Consider the following 16,141-nt stretch of genomic DNA (forward strand, 5'->3'; position numbering starts at 1 on the left):
TGGGTTGTCATGAGCCCACGGGCCTTACAGCCAGCCCACCAGAGCCCACCCTGAAGGAAGGAGCGGGGGCTGCGCATACCTCCACGTCATCGCCACTGGGCCGCAGCTTGAACCACTTCACCATGCAGGTGCGGCCCACGTGGTCCCCAGACTGCACCACGCCGTAGACGGCGGGGTCTGGACAGGTCTGGACTGGGAAACCGGAGGAGGGAACGTGACTTAGGGCTAAGGAGCCCTGCCGCGCCCCCCCCCCCCACCGCCCGCCGCCACTACATCGCGGGGCACAGGGCACAGGACCTGTGTCCTCTGGCCAGGCTGGCAGAGGCCAGAGAAGGCTGCCCCAGTCCTTGAAGAAGTTCTTCAAAGGGGGCGTCTCCTCCCTGAGCCCGAGGCCTCCGGCCCCTCCCTCCCAAGCCCTGCCCAGGCCCTCGGCTGGGCGGCCTTCTGGGGCCGGCACTACCTCGCTTGTCCACCACAAAGTCTCCGGGGCAGAATTCGTTGTTGTCCAGGTGGTGCACGGGAAAGAGGTCGTTGGAGCGGATGTTGCACTCCACGGAGCCGTCTTGCCACATCACGTCTGCCGAGGTCATGGTGGTCACCACCTCCACCGCCACCCTGCAGGTGCGGTGCATCCGGTCGGCCGGGCCACACGCGACAGGCAAGGAAAGAAGGAGGAAAGACAGGTCCGTGAATGCCCCCCCCCGCATGTCCCGTGCCCCGGGACCTCCTCTGAGGCCTCGTTTGGGAGAGCCCGGTGAACGCGGTCCCGGAGGCCAGACTCGGGGCCAAACGGTGCCTCCACGCCACCTGCCGGCCCCACTCCCAGAGCTCTCCTCTCCACGCTGGCCAAGGCCAGGCACCCACGCGGCCTCAGCTGGGCCCCCCCGAGCCTGCGTGGGGCTCGCAGACTGTGCTTGCGTGTGCGGGAGCCAAACGGACAGCCTCAGGCCGGACACTCAGCCAGGAGGGAGAGGGCGCCTCTGGGTTTACCTGTCCCCCGGCTTAAAGTCACGAGTGATTTTATTCTTCTTCCGCTTGTGTTTCCGCTTCAAGTTCTTGATAGACAAGGGGATGCTCTTTTTTCTACTTGTGCCGCTGCCACTCTGGGAGGAGGTGGTGGAGCTAGCAGAGGAGGTCACCGAGCTGGTGTCATCCGTGTCATCGGCGGCCTCGTCGTCCGCGTCCTGCTCTGCCGAGTGCAGCCTGTCGTCGCCACCTTCCTTCAGCAGGAAGGGGGGCAGCTGCTCACCCGCGTCCTGGGCCTCCTCTGGGCCCTCGTCCTGCATCTCCACCGGGCTGGCGGCCCCATCGGGCGTCTCCTCGGGGCTGACCGACCCCGTGTCGCTCTTGGCTTTGGCCCCGCCTTTCTTTCCCGGGTCCTCCATGGAATGGTCTCGGGAGCACTGCGTGTCCGGGGAGCAGGACATGATCCTCACAACCTGCTTCTTCAACAGGCGCTTCACCTGTGAGGGCGGAGCAGGAGGCACGGGGGCTGTGGAGCAGTAGGGCGCCCCTGGCCCCAGCCTGGGCATGTGGGACACCCAGGCAGCTTGGGGGCGAGGGGGGCCGCGATACACATCGAGGTGGCCTGCAAGGTGACTGGGGCTGCCCCCCAAGGCCTAAAGCACAGACCGTCCTTCCCGGCTGTGGAAACAGCTCACGGCCAGTTCCTCAAACGCCCACCTATCCCAACCCCAAGGACGTACCTTCTTGGCCATAGAGCCCTCCCCCTGGGCGCAGTGTTTTTCTGGACATTCACAGGCAATCTTGGCCGGCTCTACCTTGGCTGGGAAGACATACAGACAGCGCTCCCCAAGCTGCCGCTGAGCATGGTCAAAGCATCCGAGACGCTTCACCCTGGGAGGGAGAGAAGCGAGGGGTGGACCAACGGTGATCTCGGCCCCCCCCCCCCCCCCCCACGGCTCTCACTTTGGTCCAGAGACACGAGCAGGGCACGCTACCGGGGTCGCTGGAGTGGGCATGCTGGAGCCACTCACCTGCCTAGGTTTTCCTGGGTAATGACAGAGGGCGGGGGGCTGACGCTGTCCGTGCCCCCTGGACAGAAACTCTTGGTAATCCATGTGACTTTTAGCTCTACGACCTGCACCTGGGGATGGTGGGTGGGACAGGGTCTTAGTCGGCAGCTTGACCGCTTTCTCAGTTAAGCAGCTGCCCGGAGCCCACCTGACCTCCGGAGCAGGAAGCCAGATGGATCTTCACAGCCTACCACCAAGTAGGACACCCCCAGAGCAGGCCCCACCTGTAACAACTACAGCCTCACCCCACGGATCCCCACCCTGTCAGGGCCCGGCGGGTCCACCACTCACCGCTGTGCCACCTTGCTGGGTCAGGCTGGGGGACACCTGCCTAGCAGTTACCCCAAGACCACGCCCTGGCTTCCCTCTATCCTTAAAGCCCTTTCAGATCAAGAGGGCTAAGGGGCCTCTTGGTCCTCCGAGCAGACAGCAAGGGAGTGGTAAGAGCTCAGCGCCAGGGCGCAGAGGCTGAGGCCCCGGCCCCACCCCAGCCTTACCTCTTCCACCACCACACGGAACTTGCTCTTGGTGCTGAGCACAGGCTTGACCCCAGACAGCCACTGGGCGCTAGAGAAGATCTTGGCGGGGCCGATGAGCACCTGGCCCGGGTAGAAGCCATAGGAGTCATCAAAGAAGAGACCCTGCAGGATGTGGGGCCAGAGAGAAAGTCCTTATGAGTGGCACCTGCCCAGGGGACAGTGCTCTCTGCATCTACGCCTGCCTCACCTCACACCTGCATGCTCCCCAGCCCTCTAAGCTAAGACAGACCCCTAGGGCTCCGGAGCAGCACGCATCACATCTAAAATGCACATAAATCACCCAGAGAGCTCATTAGAATGTACACCTGACTCATCCCAACAAGCTCTCAGGCCAGGTCAGTGTTGTTGGTCAAGGGTGACACTTCGAGGGCTCTAGAGGGCAGGAGTCCCCACACTGGTCTGATCATGTGCCCTTCCCATACTTACTTATAAACAGTCATATACTATTCGTTCTAAAATATCCGACTGTAACAACACAGTGTACTACTCTAATACTGAAAAGTGGCTATTTGTTAAAGAAAACATACAGTTAACAAAATGCAAAGAGAAGTTCTGATACTTTCTGTCCAGGTCTAGACTTCTAGACCTTTTGGTACGCACCCACCCCTTTTCTAGGAAACCACTCTGCCTAGAAGCAGCGTCTGCTTAGCCCGGGCTAGCTCGCAGCTCTCTGCTAAGAAGTCCTTCTTCCTGTGCGGCCCAGAGGGCAGAGGAACATGAGACTCTGTCCCCTCCAAGCCCGCCCCCGGAGAAGCCTGCCTGGGTGGAGCAAACGTACAGAGTCGCTGACGTGGGGACAGACGTCATAGAGCTTGGCGCCATCTTCTGTGTTCATGGAGCACCTGAAACAGCGAACATGGGTTTGGTCTCCACCAAGGCACAATGACGGACACACCGGTCCAAGTGGTTCCCCCGAGACAAACAAGGCCCCGACCCCTGAGTACTGACTACCATTAAAAATTATCGAAAATAAAGCACCAACCCCTAACAGATGCTCTAAATTAGGCCAGGGCGACAGGAGACCAGCCCAGGGGCGGGCCCCCAGAGCCAGCAGCGCGTGTCACCGCAGGCCCCACGAGAAGACGCCCTCGGCCCTCCCTGGCCCGCGGGTGGCCCCTGCAGAGCGTGGCCCCGTATCACGGGTGAGCTGTGTACCTGGCACCGTTGGACAGCTTCAGGATGATCTGGTTCTTTAAGTCGTAGACCTTCCCCAGCCAGCAGTCATAGGCAATGTAGTCCCCATACATGAAGGGCTGTGGACCGGGCCGGGGTGTGAGAGGCAGCGGGAGGCACTGGCGTGCAGCCCACCAGCTCCTCTTTGCCCGGAGACGGAGGAGGAGGGATCCGAGGAGCTCGCTGCCTGAGCCGGCCCGCCCTCCCCCCCAAAGAGTTCTACGCTGCACCCCGGCTCCCCCTCCCAGGTCGGAGGAGGGGGTGGCGGGGGGGGGGGGGGTCTGCCTGGCGGCAACGAGAGAGTTGCGCAGAGGCCACGGAGCCTCCGAGGACACGGCTCCGGGGCAGGAGTGGGCTGTGGAGGTGGCAGGTGGAGGGTGGTTACGTGGACAAGTAAGCGATGCAAAAGCAAGTGTCTCCCTGCTGGGAAAGGTTCTCACTCACACAGAAAAGCGGAAAGGAAAGAACGAACCTGAGCTGCTTAAACGGAACTAGAAGTATTGAGACAAAATCACATATTTTCATGTGTCCGTAGAAGAGGTGCTGACAAATTCAGACGTGCCTCCAGGTACACACACAGGCATCTCCTGGTGTGGTCCTGAGAGGCCCTGCTGGCGATCCGTATACCCTGCACACGGCCAGATTTCTGTTTAAAATGCCATTCCCCTCTGAAAGGAACCAAGGCTCTTGGGAGAAATGGCTGATTCCAGGGCCGGATCAGAAGAGGTAGAAAGTAAGAAGGTGCTTAAAACAAAACAAAACAAAAACCAAAAACAAGACCCAGGATGCGAAAGTGTCGAAAGGACACAGATATCAGCTTGAAGGGGCGCTTACTGGCTAAATCTGCAATAATTTAAGCAACAAAATACTGGCAGTAATGGATTGCAACCAACCGAACAGAAGGGGACCTCGGAGTCCGTACCGACGTAAAAAGAATTAAACGAACGAGGCTGAAAGTGAAGCTCTTCCGTACAGAATGCCAACTAATAAAAAGGACGAGAAGCCACCGTGCCATCAAATCACCACTCAGCAAGCATTAGAGGGCTAGCCGGCTCAGGTGGGAACTGCTAACGGAGGCTAAGGCCGGTGGATCGGGGTCTCAGCAATTATGGACACAACCCCGGAGCACCTCCCCGCAAAGCTGGCCGGCTCGGGTGGGAAGTGCTAACCGAGGCTGGGGCTGGTGGACCAGGGTTTCAAAAGTAACAGGTTATTGACGCAACCCTGAGGCATCTCTCCCCAGAGCAGAATCCCTTGCAAAGGTGGTGTAAATGGTGACCTTGTGGAGAGGCTGGGCAGACACCAATACGGCCGGGATCACGACGAACACCCCTACTGTGGCCGCTGGATGTCACGGGCCAGGAAGAGCTCCGGGTGTTGCTGGGGCGGTCCTGACAAGGATGCGGGGCCTGAGTCTGGTCAGGAGGCCGATGACACGGCTCCGCGCTCAGGTCAGCCACTGGAAGGTACCAGGGCGTGGACCACAAAGCAAGACTGGGGAGCAGTTCCAGATGAGGAATCAAAGAGCTGACAACCGAATGCAAAGTGTGCTTCTGAACGGAGTCCCGGATGGGAGGGGAAAGGCCGTTGGAACAGCCGGATGGGGTCTCTGGGTCGGACAGATGCGTGCTAGTGCCACCTTCCTGAACGGGGGCGCTGAAAGACGGGTTCCGGGTTTGGGGAAGTACGCACCGTAGTGCTTCAGGCCCGTGGGGCGCTGTGTCTGTAGCTTGCTCTCCAGCGTGTCAGAGAAAAGACTGGGGAGACAGAAGGAAATGCGGGGAAGGGAGGAGGAAGGTGATGGGGCCAACGGAGGGAAAGGTTCACCGCCAAGGAGCCCAGTGATGCAGGGAGCACGGGAACGTACAGCTTTCCCTAAGTTTGAAATCACTTCAAAAAGAAACTAAGGAAGAAATTTGTTGTTTCAAAACAGAGTGCTAAAGAAGAAAGGGAGCGAGGGAAGGAAAACCCCACCAGCAATGCATGCCGGAGGCACAGGGAGGTGTCCCGACCTCACGTCCGCACGGCTTCCTCACAAGGAGCGCCACTCAGGCAAGCCCGCCCCGGGAAGGTGCCCGGAAGGTGCGGCGCGGTGGGGACAACCGGACCGCCGAAGGCGGGCAGGCGGGCGGGGCCGCTCACCCAGATGTGCTGCAGGTCCTTGCTGTTGACAGGGTAGATGATGCAGTTGGTGCCGATGAGCTTGACGGCACAGTCGATGCTGACGTCGATCACGGTGCCGCACTGGCTGTCCTGGGGAGGAGAAGGCATCCAGGCCCGAGCAGGCGCACGGCACCGGCCGCCAGGGCAGACCCGGCCCAGACACTCCCCAGGCAACCCCCGCGCCAACACTCACGGTGGATCGCATGTGCCGGACCACGTCCCGGGGCACCACAGAGCGGTCCTCTAGCTTCAGCTGAGAAAGAGAACACGGTGTGACAGAATGGCCTCTGATGTCATTACGGGGTGCGTTCCCCCCCAACTTCTGACTACGCTGTGACACACAGACAGCCAAGCACACAAACCCTAAGTGCCGAGCACGGCTTGGGCCAGCGCCACACACCCTCTAACGGCAGCCAGACTGACAGACAGAACTCCAGGCGCTACCTCCCGGAGCTCCAAAGGCAAACAGTATGGTGACCGAAGGTCGTTTCGATCATACCGAGAAGCGTGCCTAAATGACAGATCACGTAAGGCCTCCTTCAAATTACAGGTTCGACGGCCCGTCACACAGCAAGACCGCCTTGCTAGGAGTGACATCCTTTTCCCACTTTCTGCGAGTGCCTGCCTGCGCCCCCACTGAGCGCTGCGTTACAGGGGGTGGAGGAGCGGCGTGACACCGGGCCACGTGGGTCACCCTGACGCCCGCTATCGCCTGACACGACCTTGTAATCTGGGCTATCCTTTCCGACCAGCCGCAGCCTGCTCCTTATCTACTGCTCCGCAGAGCCGAGCCCAGCACCGCGGGGGAGCCCTCGGGACGGCCGGCTCTGGAGCCCCGCCAACTGCTCGGCGAGCACCGGACCCATCCCTTCGCAGCCAGCCAGGCACAGCCTCCTCTGAGCCAACAGCCAGGGCCCCTCGAGGGCCGTCCCCCGCCTCCGCCAGGCACGGGACCCCCCTCCAATGGCCCGGCCGCAAGACAGTGGTCCACCGGGCCCACGTGTCTTCTTTGCTGGCTCGCCCAACCTGGGGACGCCCCTCGGGAATGCTTCACTGAGTCACGGTACCGGGTGAGTCTCTGACCGCCCACCTCCTCTGGACGGGCACCTCCGAGACCCCAAACCACAGGGGTGCGAGAGCTATTCTCTCAAACAACACCCAACCTACGACTCCTCAGGCTCACTCCCCCAGTGCAAGGCCCAGGGCAGGGAAAGGTGAACTCCACGGAAGGAGAACTGAGACACCGGCTCAAGGTCACCGAAATTTTGGCAATGATGGCTGACACAAACCCTGCTATCAGTAGGATGATGTGATTTACAAAAAAGTAAAGGAGGAAGCGACAGGCCCCATTATTGACAAGCGATGGAGATTCTCCTACCTGGGAATACAAGCCCATGATCCAGCTAAGAGTAAGCCCGGGGGTTAAAATCAGGGGTCCCTGAGCCAGACACTTACACGTGCCAGCTCTGAAACCTCAGGAAAGTCACTTATGTCCACACGTGAGAGCAGCCGTCTGGGAGTGGTGGAGGGGATTACAAAGGCAATGAAAGCACAGACGATCACAGGGCACCGGGCACACAGTAAGTGCTCAGCTAATGCCAGATCTGCTGTCTCCCAGGGCACAGGCTGAAGGCCCTCTGAGGTCAGGCTCTTCTTCCCTCTGCTCAAAGACCCCAGGAGGCTGTGAGGGGCCACAAGGAGCTCTGCTCAGGGTCTGCCGTGATGATGGTGCCACTTTTCTAACTCAAAGAACTTCTTATCCTGTAACCCTCTGTGCCCAGAGCTCTGGTCTGGGTCATGGTATTTTCAGTGCTGTCCCACCCTATCTCAAACCTCTGCTCCCATTTTAGACTTCAAAAGCCACAACTGCAGGTCTTCCCAGGTTGCCATAGAAACCAAAGTTACAGTGCCAGGAAATCCAATGGGAGAGGGGCCGTGCTGTGTGGGACACAGGGGTGCTACCCTTGGTGTGAGCCACGGCCGTGGGCACAGGCCGCCTTATCTGCCCGGGGATCCCTGAGGAGAGCCCCAAGTTGAGTCTGCAGATCACGTCCCCACCGAGGGGTCTGTGTCGGGCCCGACAGAGCTGCAGGGAAGGGACGGGCACAGGCCCAGCTCCTGAATCAGTGTAGTCTGTGATGGCACGCCGCCCGGCCTCGCGGCACCCTGGCCCGAGGGACGCTGCTCCTGAGGGTGGGTGGGTAGGTGGGACCGAGGCGACCGTTCCGAGGCCAGCGCGGGAACAGCACGTGGGTGAAGGCTGGTGTCACTGCAAGGCCAGAGGCGGGTTTCCTCCAACCTGCCTTTGTGAGCCCGTGCGGAAGGCGGCAGGGCAGCAGTTCAGTGTTCTTGGGAGAGGGGAGCTGGGGAGCAAACACCGTCCTCTGGATATGGCTATGCTGACCTCCCCACCCGGAGGCCTGGTCCTCAGGCCCTTCTAACCCTCTGTGACAAGGAGTGACATTTCTCCAAAGCCCTGACAATGCGGGGAGGGGAGCGGAGTGGGAACGGCAGGGAGAAGAAAGGGGTGTGGCGGCCACGGGTCTGGCTACATAGCCTTCCCTTGGGAATTCGAGACGGTGAGAGAAGGGCATCTGGAAGGGCTTAGATCAACCTGCAAGGCTCTCGCTGATCTTTCACAACCTTCCTCCCCAGCTCCCTACGTCCCACCCACACGGGGCACCGCCTGTGTCCACACAAGCCAGTCCTCCCCCTCCTAGGCGCCTCTCCACTGCACAGGTCCTTCCAAACGCTCTCCTTTCCTCGCCCCACTCCCATCACGTGCTACCTGCATCGCGAAGGCTCTCCATAGCCCCACTCTGGGAGGCACCTCAGTGCTCCCGGGGGCTCGGGAGCTCTGGAGCCCTCTGCCCACGGCACCGCCCAAGGGCGACAAGCAGCTTCCTCGGTGCTTTGTGTGTTGTAACCTGTGAGGTCCTCCACGGAGCTCTGAAGCACACTACTCCGGCCATTCCCATTTTACAGATAAGTAAATGGAGACAGAAAGAAAACACAGCTCCACGGAGGTGGACCTTGACTTGAACTCAATCTGGCTCCAGGGGCCATTCTCTTAACCGCACAAAAAGCCCAACCCTCCCTGGAGCCGCAAAAATGAGAAGCGAGTAAAACACGTTCCTGGAACGTCCATCACAGTGAAAGATCAGCGCTGTATTCATTCCTGGGCCGGGGATGCAGAGATCGGGCACCCAGACGGCGGGCACTGGAGGCCAGCACTAGAGGGCGCTGTGCCCGCTCTAGGAAAATGCCGGGCTCTGGAGCTGAACGAGCCGCGAAGCAAAACCTACCAGTGATTTTCTGGTAGGTACACCCTGACTGCAGTTACCCAAAGCTCGTTACCGGAGTGGGATCTGAGGTGGGGGATGGACAGGTCCCAACTGCCATTACCGGCTCTAAATTGCTGAACAACCTCTGAGGAGGGGACTATCAACATTTTTTGAGAGTGTAGCTGCCAGAGACTTCTGAACGGGGGGAAAAAAAAGATGCCACACCAAAATGCTGACCTGTCTCCGGATGAGAAGGGACTATGGATGGCTTTTAAAGGGAACGTGCATTACTTCAGACGATTTTGGGACACGACTGTGGGACGTCGTTTGCTCCCCCTGCCTGCTCTGGAAACAGCGACGCTGGCGCTGCTCTGCGGGAGGAGAGCCAGGCGTCACAGAGGAGGTGACTCATCTGAACAATGATGACTGAGCACCTGCCGTGGGCCAGGCGCTGGGGAGACAAGTGCCGGCTCTCACAAAGCTTAAGTTCTAGCGCAAGGAGGAGACACACGCGTGTGAGCGCACACACAGGTCAGGCGGTGCTAAGTTCCATACAGAAAAAAAAAAAAGGCAACTCAGGGGCAGGGGTGAGAGACCAGGAAGGGGAGGAAGCAAGAGTGAGTGAGTTATTTTATTTACTTTTTAAAGTAGGCTTCATGCCCAATGCAGAGCCCAACGTGGGGCTCAAAGTCACGGCCCTGAGATCAAGACCTGAGCTGAGATCAACAGTTAGATGCTTAACCAACTGAGCCACCCAGGCGCCCCAATGAGTGAGTTCTTTTGAAGGCTGGTCAGGAAAGGCCACGCCAAGGTGCCATCTGACCGGAGATCTGAGTACAAGAAGGCGGTGAGCTTTCCAAGCAGAGAGAAAGGCGGCCACAAAGACCCTGTGGGCCTGCGTGTTCCATGACCAGCAAGGAGGGCAGTAAGCAGATGAGGCTGGCTCATTCAGGCCTTGGAGAAAGACCCGCAGGAAGGGCCTGAGATTCCATCCGGTGCGGGGCTCGGGGGCTCGGAGCAGAGCGCGTGCATGACAATAACGTCAAAAGAATCCTCTGGCTGCCGGCTGTAAAGAGGGGTAGGGAGACCAGTTAGCCAAGTGGTTCTCAACTGGGGGCGACTTTGCTCCCCAGAGAACATTTGGAGTGTCTGGAGGCACTTTTCATTTCACTGTCACCACTGGGAAAAGGGGTTTCTGGTACACAGTGGGGAGGGATGCTGCTAAACGTCCAAGGAAGCACAGGACAGCCCCCCACCCTATTATCCCTGATGCCATGACAAAGAATGCGCTAGCCCAAAGCATCAGCTGCACTGAGGCTGAGAAGCCCTGAGGCTGCCCCCAGAATGGTGGCAGGAGGGAGACAAGAGCACTGGGGGAAAGGATCGCCCTCCATACAGTCTCATCAGAAGGCAGAGCTCACTGGGGCGCCTGGGTGACTCAGCCGGTTAAGCGTCCGACTTCGGCTCAGGTCATGATCTCACGGTCTGTGAGTTCGAGCCCCGAGTCGGGCTCTGTGCTGGCAGCCTGGAGCCTGCTTCGGATTCTGTGTCTCCCTCTCTCTCTGCTCCTCCCCTGCTCATGCTCTCTCTGTCTCAAAAATAAGTAAAAACATTAAAAAAATTTTTTTTTTTTTTTTTTTTTTTTTTAAGAAAGAAGGCAGAGCCCATAGTTGGGAAGCAACACAGATCACAGGGAAAAGGCAACACGGCAGGGAGGCTAGGCACTTCCATCACCTCCATTTGAGCTCCACGGAGCTCTGCTCTGACCAGGAGGACTACTCTCCTCTCCCCGGCCCCCACCCGAGGTGCACACTGCTTTTGAGCTGGGTCTCGGGGCCCACCACTGACAACACGACAGAAACACGAGCTGGTCCTGCAATCCTTGGTCTAGACCCTCACTCATAACATTGCTCTTTATTGACCTGGCGGAACCCAAATTCACGATATCAAACTGTTTCAAGAGTAGAAAAAGGCAAACTGAGGCTGATCAACAGGTTGAAAATGCAAGAAGCTGCTTTCAAGCAGACCGAACGTCACATCTGTAGGACTGGGTGGCCATAAGGGCTGGCCTGCTCAGTGGAGGCCAAGCACTTGCTCTGGGGAAAAAAGGTGGCTTTGTTCCTGGTCAGGAGCCCGAGCACAGGGGCCCCCAGTGTGAGAGGGGAAGCGGCAGAAAGTCCCCAACAAAAGGCAAAGGAGGGGCCTTAAAGGTACCTGAGCATCTGTGTCAGGGCTGGAATCCGCCCACCAGCCACCGCCATCTCCTGTCAGATTCTGGCGAGGGCCACAACACAAGCGAAGTGGGTAGATCTCCTTAAGTACCACCCGAGAAAAACCAACCTGGTCTTTGCTGGGGGGGAGTGACATTCTCACCACCAGACTCTCAACTTACAACCAGAAAGAGCTTCAAACCCAAAAGGTACGGCATCGTGCCAAGCACCTACGGGCGCCTAATAAAGTCTCAGATCACAAGGACAAGCTGTCTGCCAGCCCCTAACGGTGGTGCCCTGGTGAGCAAGTGGAAAACTGGGGACAGCCGGCAGCGGGCCCAGCTTCGGTTTGTATTCAGAGTGAGGTTTTACTACACTCCCCTCGACTGAGCCAGGCCCGAGACCCCGGGGAGACCGCTCAGGGGCCTCACGGTGCTCAGCAAGGAAACCAGAATCTTCTGAGCTACGCTGCTGCTTTGCCCGGTGAGGGGAGGTGGAGGGCAGCGTGGCCCGCAGACGCACGTAGGAATTAGGCTGTTTACCTAGGCCAGGACTCAAAGAACAGAGTCCTGAAAGGAATATGAGGTCAGACGAGCACTGGAAATTTCTAAAGGCTTATTACTTCCCAAGGGGGTAACAACCCCATACAGCCTGAGCCGAGGCTGAGTCCAAGCCGTACTGGAGAAGGATGAAACAGGTCAACAGGGGCTTCCACTTGTGACGAGGACCCCAGGGCCTCCTAAGCAGACCCCCACCCCTTCAGTGTCACAGACACTTTTGATGCTGTCCCCGAGCCTGAAGGGCCTAGCCACACTGCCTGTGGGCCGGGTCCACTGCAAGTACCACACCGCACTGGGTGGGGGGGTGGGGGGGGGGAACCCAGCAGTAGAGGGGGCATGCTGGTGAGTGCACACACACGTGCTCCGCCGGCTTCCGTCCGGGGAGGTGAGAACAGAGGAAATCATTCACCAGGAACTTTGCTGACACCTAGGGTGGAGGTCATTTAATTTCTTTAGAGCTTCCTGTAGATTCAGGGCTAGAGAGAACATCCAAATGTACAAGGAGCGAACACTACCTTTAAAGAATTTACGAGCACCTGGCACAGAGATGGGTGGGGAGGGGGATGGTCCAGTGGCCTTAACCCTTTCCCCTCCCCGAGGTAACTGCAACTGGGTGGCCAGAGAAGCTAATTATGCCAGACTGGGAAGTTTGTCCTGCAGTGAGGACTTCTAGAAAAGTTTTGGAAATCCCAGAATGAATGGAATGCTCTCTAGAGCAGTGTTTTCCAAACTGTGGGCTGTGACCCATTAGTCAGGAAATCAATTTAGGGGCACCTGGGCAGCTCAGCTGGTTGAGCGTCCAACTGTTGGTTTGGCTCAGGTCATGATCTCACAGTTCATGAGTTCGAGCCCCAAGGTGGGCTCTGAGCTGACAGAGCAGAGCCTGCTTAGGATTTCCTCTCTCTGCCTCTCCCCCTGCTCAAGCTCTCTCTCAAAATAAATAAACTTTGAAATCATGATGTAAAATTTAATATTCTACAGTGGGTCGTTTTCGAGAAGCTTGAGAGCCCCCACCCTGCCTACCTATCTGCCCGGTGCCTGTGCCCGGCTCTACTGGCTCTCTCTGGCTATGGTTTTGGCCAGTTGCATCCAGGAGAGAGAAACAGCTCATCAGAAGCTGGTCTGGAGCCAAAAACAAGCAAACAAACAAAAAACCCCAGATCTGTATGTTCACACGTAGACACTGTGGGGGTGGGGAACCTCGAACTCTGTGACATTACTTACAAACGTCAGTATGGTGGCTTTCAGAACCGGAAAACCGGAAGTGAGAGGAAATGGCACGTGAGCCCGAATTCCCCGTTCACACTGGGTCTGGGGATGTGACTGGTCAGGGATTCTAGCATATGCCGGGGTAAGGCCTTTCTCGGAGCAGGTGACCATCATGTGGCCAGCCCCGGACAACCCAGCAATCAGCAAGCTGCCCACCTGAGGACAGAAGGTTTTACCGGCAAAACACAAATGGCCAGAGGGCCTCCCATGCATGGGGAGGAGAGAACAGCTGGAAATGTCTGGGCAGTATGGAAGAAAAGACAAAGGTCAGTGCCCCTAACCAGAAAATCCTATTAATCGTGGAAATCATTCATCGGAAGTTCTGCTAAAGCCAAAGACTGAGGTCAATTAATTCCGTAATTTTTTAGTGTTTTCTATAGATTCAGAATGAGACGAGAATAAAAATCTGTAGGAATATGCACCTACATTTAGATGGGGAGAAAAAATGAAAATACGTGCAAACATTTATACACAATACACATACACTGCTTAGCTGAGTAGGGAGAAGAAAAACTCCTGTTTCTGGACGGTTGGTGGGGGAAGGTGGGAAGGGCCAGGCTGCACAGGAACTAACCATCAGAGATACAGGCAAGGGATGTCCACCACCTCCTCTGCGTCAGATGAAAACTGGCCAGGCCTCTGTGCTCTCAGCCCCCGGGGGCAGCACTGTCCCCAGGGAGCTCCCTCTTTGATCCCACACCCCAGACACCGCAATCTGGGCTGGGCAATGCGGCATGACTGCATCACTGCCTGGAAAGTGCAGCTGCAGCTTGCCAGCTTGCTGGAATGGCCTGGGAGGCACAGCCTGCCCCAGGGGGCAGAGCAAGGGGACCGAGTCGAACTGCCTGCGAAGTGAGGGGGCAGGACTGGGGAGCTGCGCCCGCGGCAGGCCAGCTGGAGCCTGGGCAGCAGGGCTGGGTCTCTACAGATGCCGTGATGTTTGGGGTGCGGTGCGTGCATTCGGTGGCAAGAGGCCGCATGGTCATAGAACAAAACCGCCCATGACTCCTGGATTTAAATTGAAGGGAGGGTACAAACAGGAAGCTTTAGGAGGAAACCTCCCTCCTCAAGGAGCACGACTAAAAGGTAGAAAAGTAAACAGTAAACATGACTTCTTCTTCTGTTCTTGGGGCCAGGCTGCTGTCCTAGGGCTGCTGGGCATCCCTGGGGGTAAGCACGCAGCAGGCCAACTGTCCAGGCGCAGAGAGGGCTCATGGCCTCATCACTGCCTTCCAGACCTCCACCACCTGATGTCAGGTCGGCTCAGGGAACGACAGACCTTTACTGAGCTTGCACAGTGTAGGGAGGAGTGCCACACACTCTGCCCCTTGCAGACCTCACAGCCTCTACAAGGGGCACCACCATTACCAGAGTACGGGGGCTTGGAGAGGCAGGTGAGCTGCCCAAGACCGCCCTGGCAAGAGCACTCCAGAGCCGGTTTTGCAAACTTGCCCTTCCTCATCTGGCAAGCGTGACCTACGGCGCAGCCCTCGGGCGTGGCGCTGGCCAACGAGAACCGTGCTGACACGGTGTGGCCCCTGACGGCAGCCCCGCCATCTTCCCAGAGCTTACTGAAATGCAGACTCCCAGGTCCCACCCCAGCTCTGCCGCCTGGAAGTCCACATGTTAACAACGTCTCTGCTCTCCGGGTGACCCGTGCACACGGTACGCCGTCTTCACGTAACAGAGGGTCTCGACAGAGAGGGTATCAGGATAGAGGGAGGGACAGCCCTGTCCCAGGTGCACTGCTCAGTCCAAAGCCCCAGGAGGGTATTCTGAGAATACGCATTCTGAAAAAACTACCCCCAAACCTGGCTATTCTAACTAGCACTTTAAAGACGGCAAGGGAGGAGGAGAAATAGCTCAAAGGGACTGTCTCCGGGTCCAGTGGGGTGGGCCAGGCCCACTCTCCAACCGTAAGGGACCCCACGTGGAAGAAACATACCCTCCCTGGACCCACAACCGACCTCTGCTTGTTTCCCAAACACCTGAGGTTACTACCTCCCCGCAGATGAGTACCCTATATCCTGGGGTACTGCGTGCCACTTGGGCACCAGATGGCCCTGCGGCTGGCACACTAGGGGCTGAGGTTACCTCTGGGTCTGATCGTTAAGTCTCAAAAACCCTGAGTGCCCAGCGCTCGCCCATGGCAACTTGCGGTAGGATGACATAGCTCATTGGGCTGGGACTTAAGATACTTGCAGACGAAACGGCAGAGTCGCTGAGACTGGAGTAAGAATCCCTGCAATCGCGCTGTCGCATCGAGGTGGCCCGTCTCCCTACCGCACAACCACCAGGCCCGGCAGAGGCTGGTGCTGCACTGGGGACGTCCTCTCACCTCCCCGGGTGTTAGCCGCCTCATCTGGAACAACAGCCCTGGGTCGGGCAAGCTCCGGGCTCTTCCAGCTTGAGCTCATTCCCTATAACATCGGGGGGGGGGGGGGGGGGCGGGGCAGGGGCAGGTTTCTAGCACCTGCCCGCCGCTGTCACTGCAGAGGGGCAGTCTGTTTGGAGCGTGCATCCCTACAGACCTCTCAAGTAGGCAGGCTAAACAGAAAGATGTCCCTGGTCTACCCGGTCTAAGAAAGCCCCACGCCAGGAGCACCCGGGCCCAGCCTGAAGCAGGCGCCTCCTCTGAGGTACTTACAGAGCCGCTGGAGAAAGCGAACACACACGCGCGCGCGCGCGCGCGCGAGGTAATGTTTACAAAGACTGAAACAAGATGCAACAATTAGCGTAAGGGCACATCTGGATTTAGATATCACTAGGAAAAAGCCTTTTGCAAACTGAAGGGATTTTAGGTACAACAGGGGAGCTATTTCAAGAAAACCCACAAGAAATCTTATAGTATACAAATAACCATGTTCCCATTCAGAGGGTCAAAATTCTCCCCTCCTTTTAATGAGT

The 16,141-nt window shown here is 57.9% G+C and overlaps 1 protein-coding gene across 1 annotated transcript in view; it reads right to left on the reverse strand.

The window, feature by feature from the left end:
• UBE2O (ubiquitin conjugating enzyme E2 O) overlaps positions 1–16,141 on the reverse strand; it is a 57,246-nt gene that overhangs the window by 8,002 nt on the left and 33,103 nt on the right. Inside the window, 10 exon segments of the mRNA XM_030296924.1 lie at positions 80–192; positions 461–615; positions 991–1,463; positions 1,707–1,857; positions 1,998–2,107; positions 2,534–2,677; positions 3,354–3,417; positions 3,731–3,828; positions 5,891–6,001; positions 6,105–6,164. Of these exon segments, the coding sequence (XP_030152784.1) occupies positions 80–192; positions 461–615; positions 991–1,463; positions 1,707–1,857; positions 1,998–2,107; positions 2,534–2,677; positions 3,354–3,417; positions 3,731–3,828; positions 5,891–6,001; positions 6,105–6,164 (1,479 nt within the window).

This window comes from Lynx canadensis, chromosome E1, assembly GCF_007474595.2.
Source record: "Lynx canadensis isolate LIC74 chromosome E1, mLynCan4.pri.v2, whole genome shotgun sequence".
Classification (NCBI taxonomy): Eukaryota; Metazoa; Chordata; class Mammalia; order Carnivora; family Felidae; genus Lynx; species Lynx canadensis.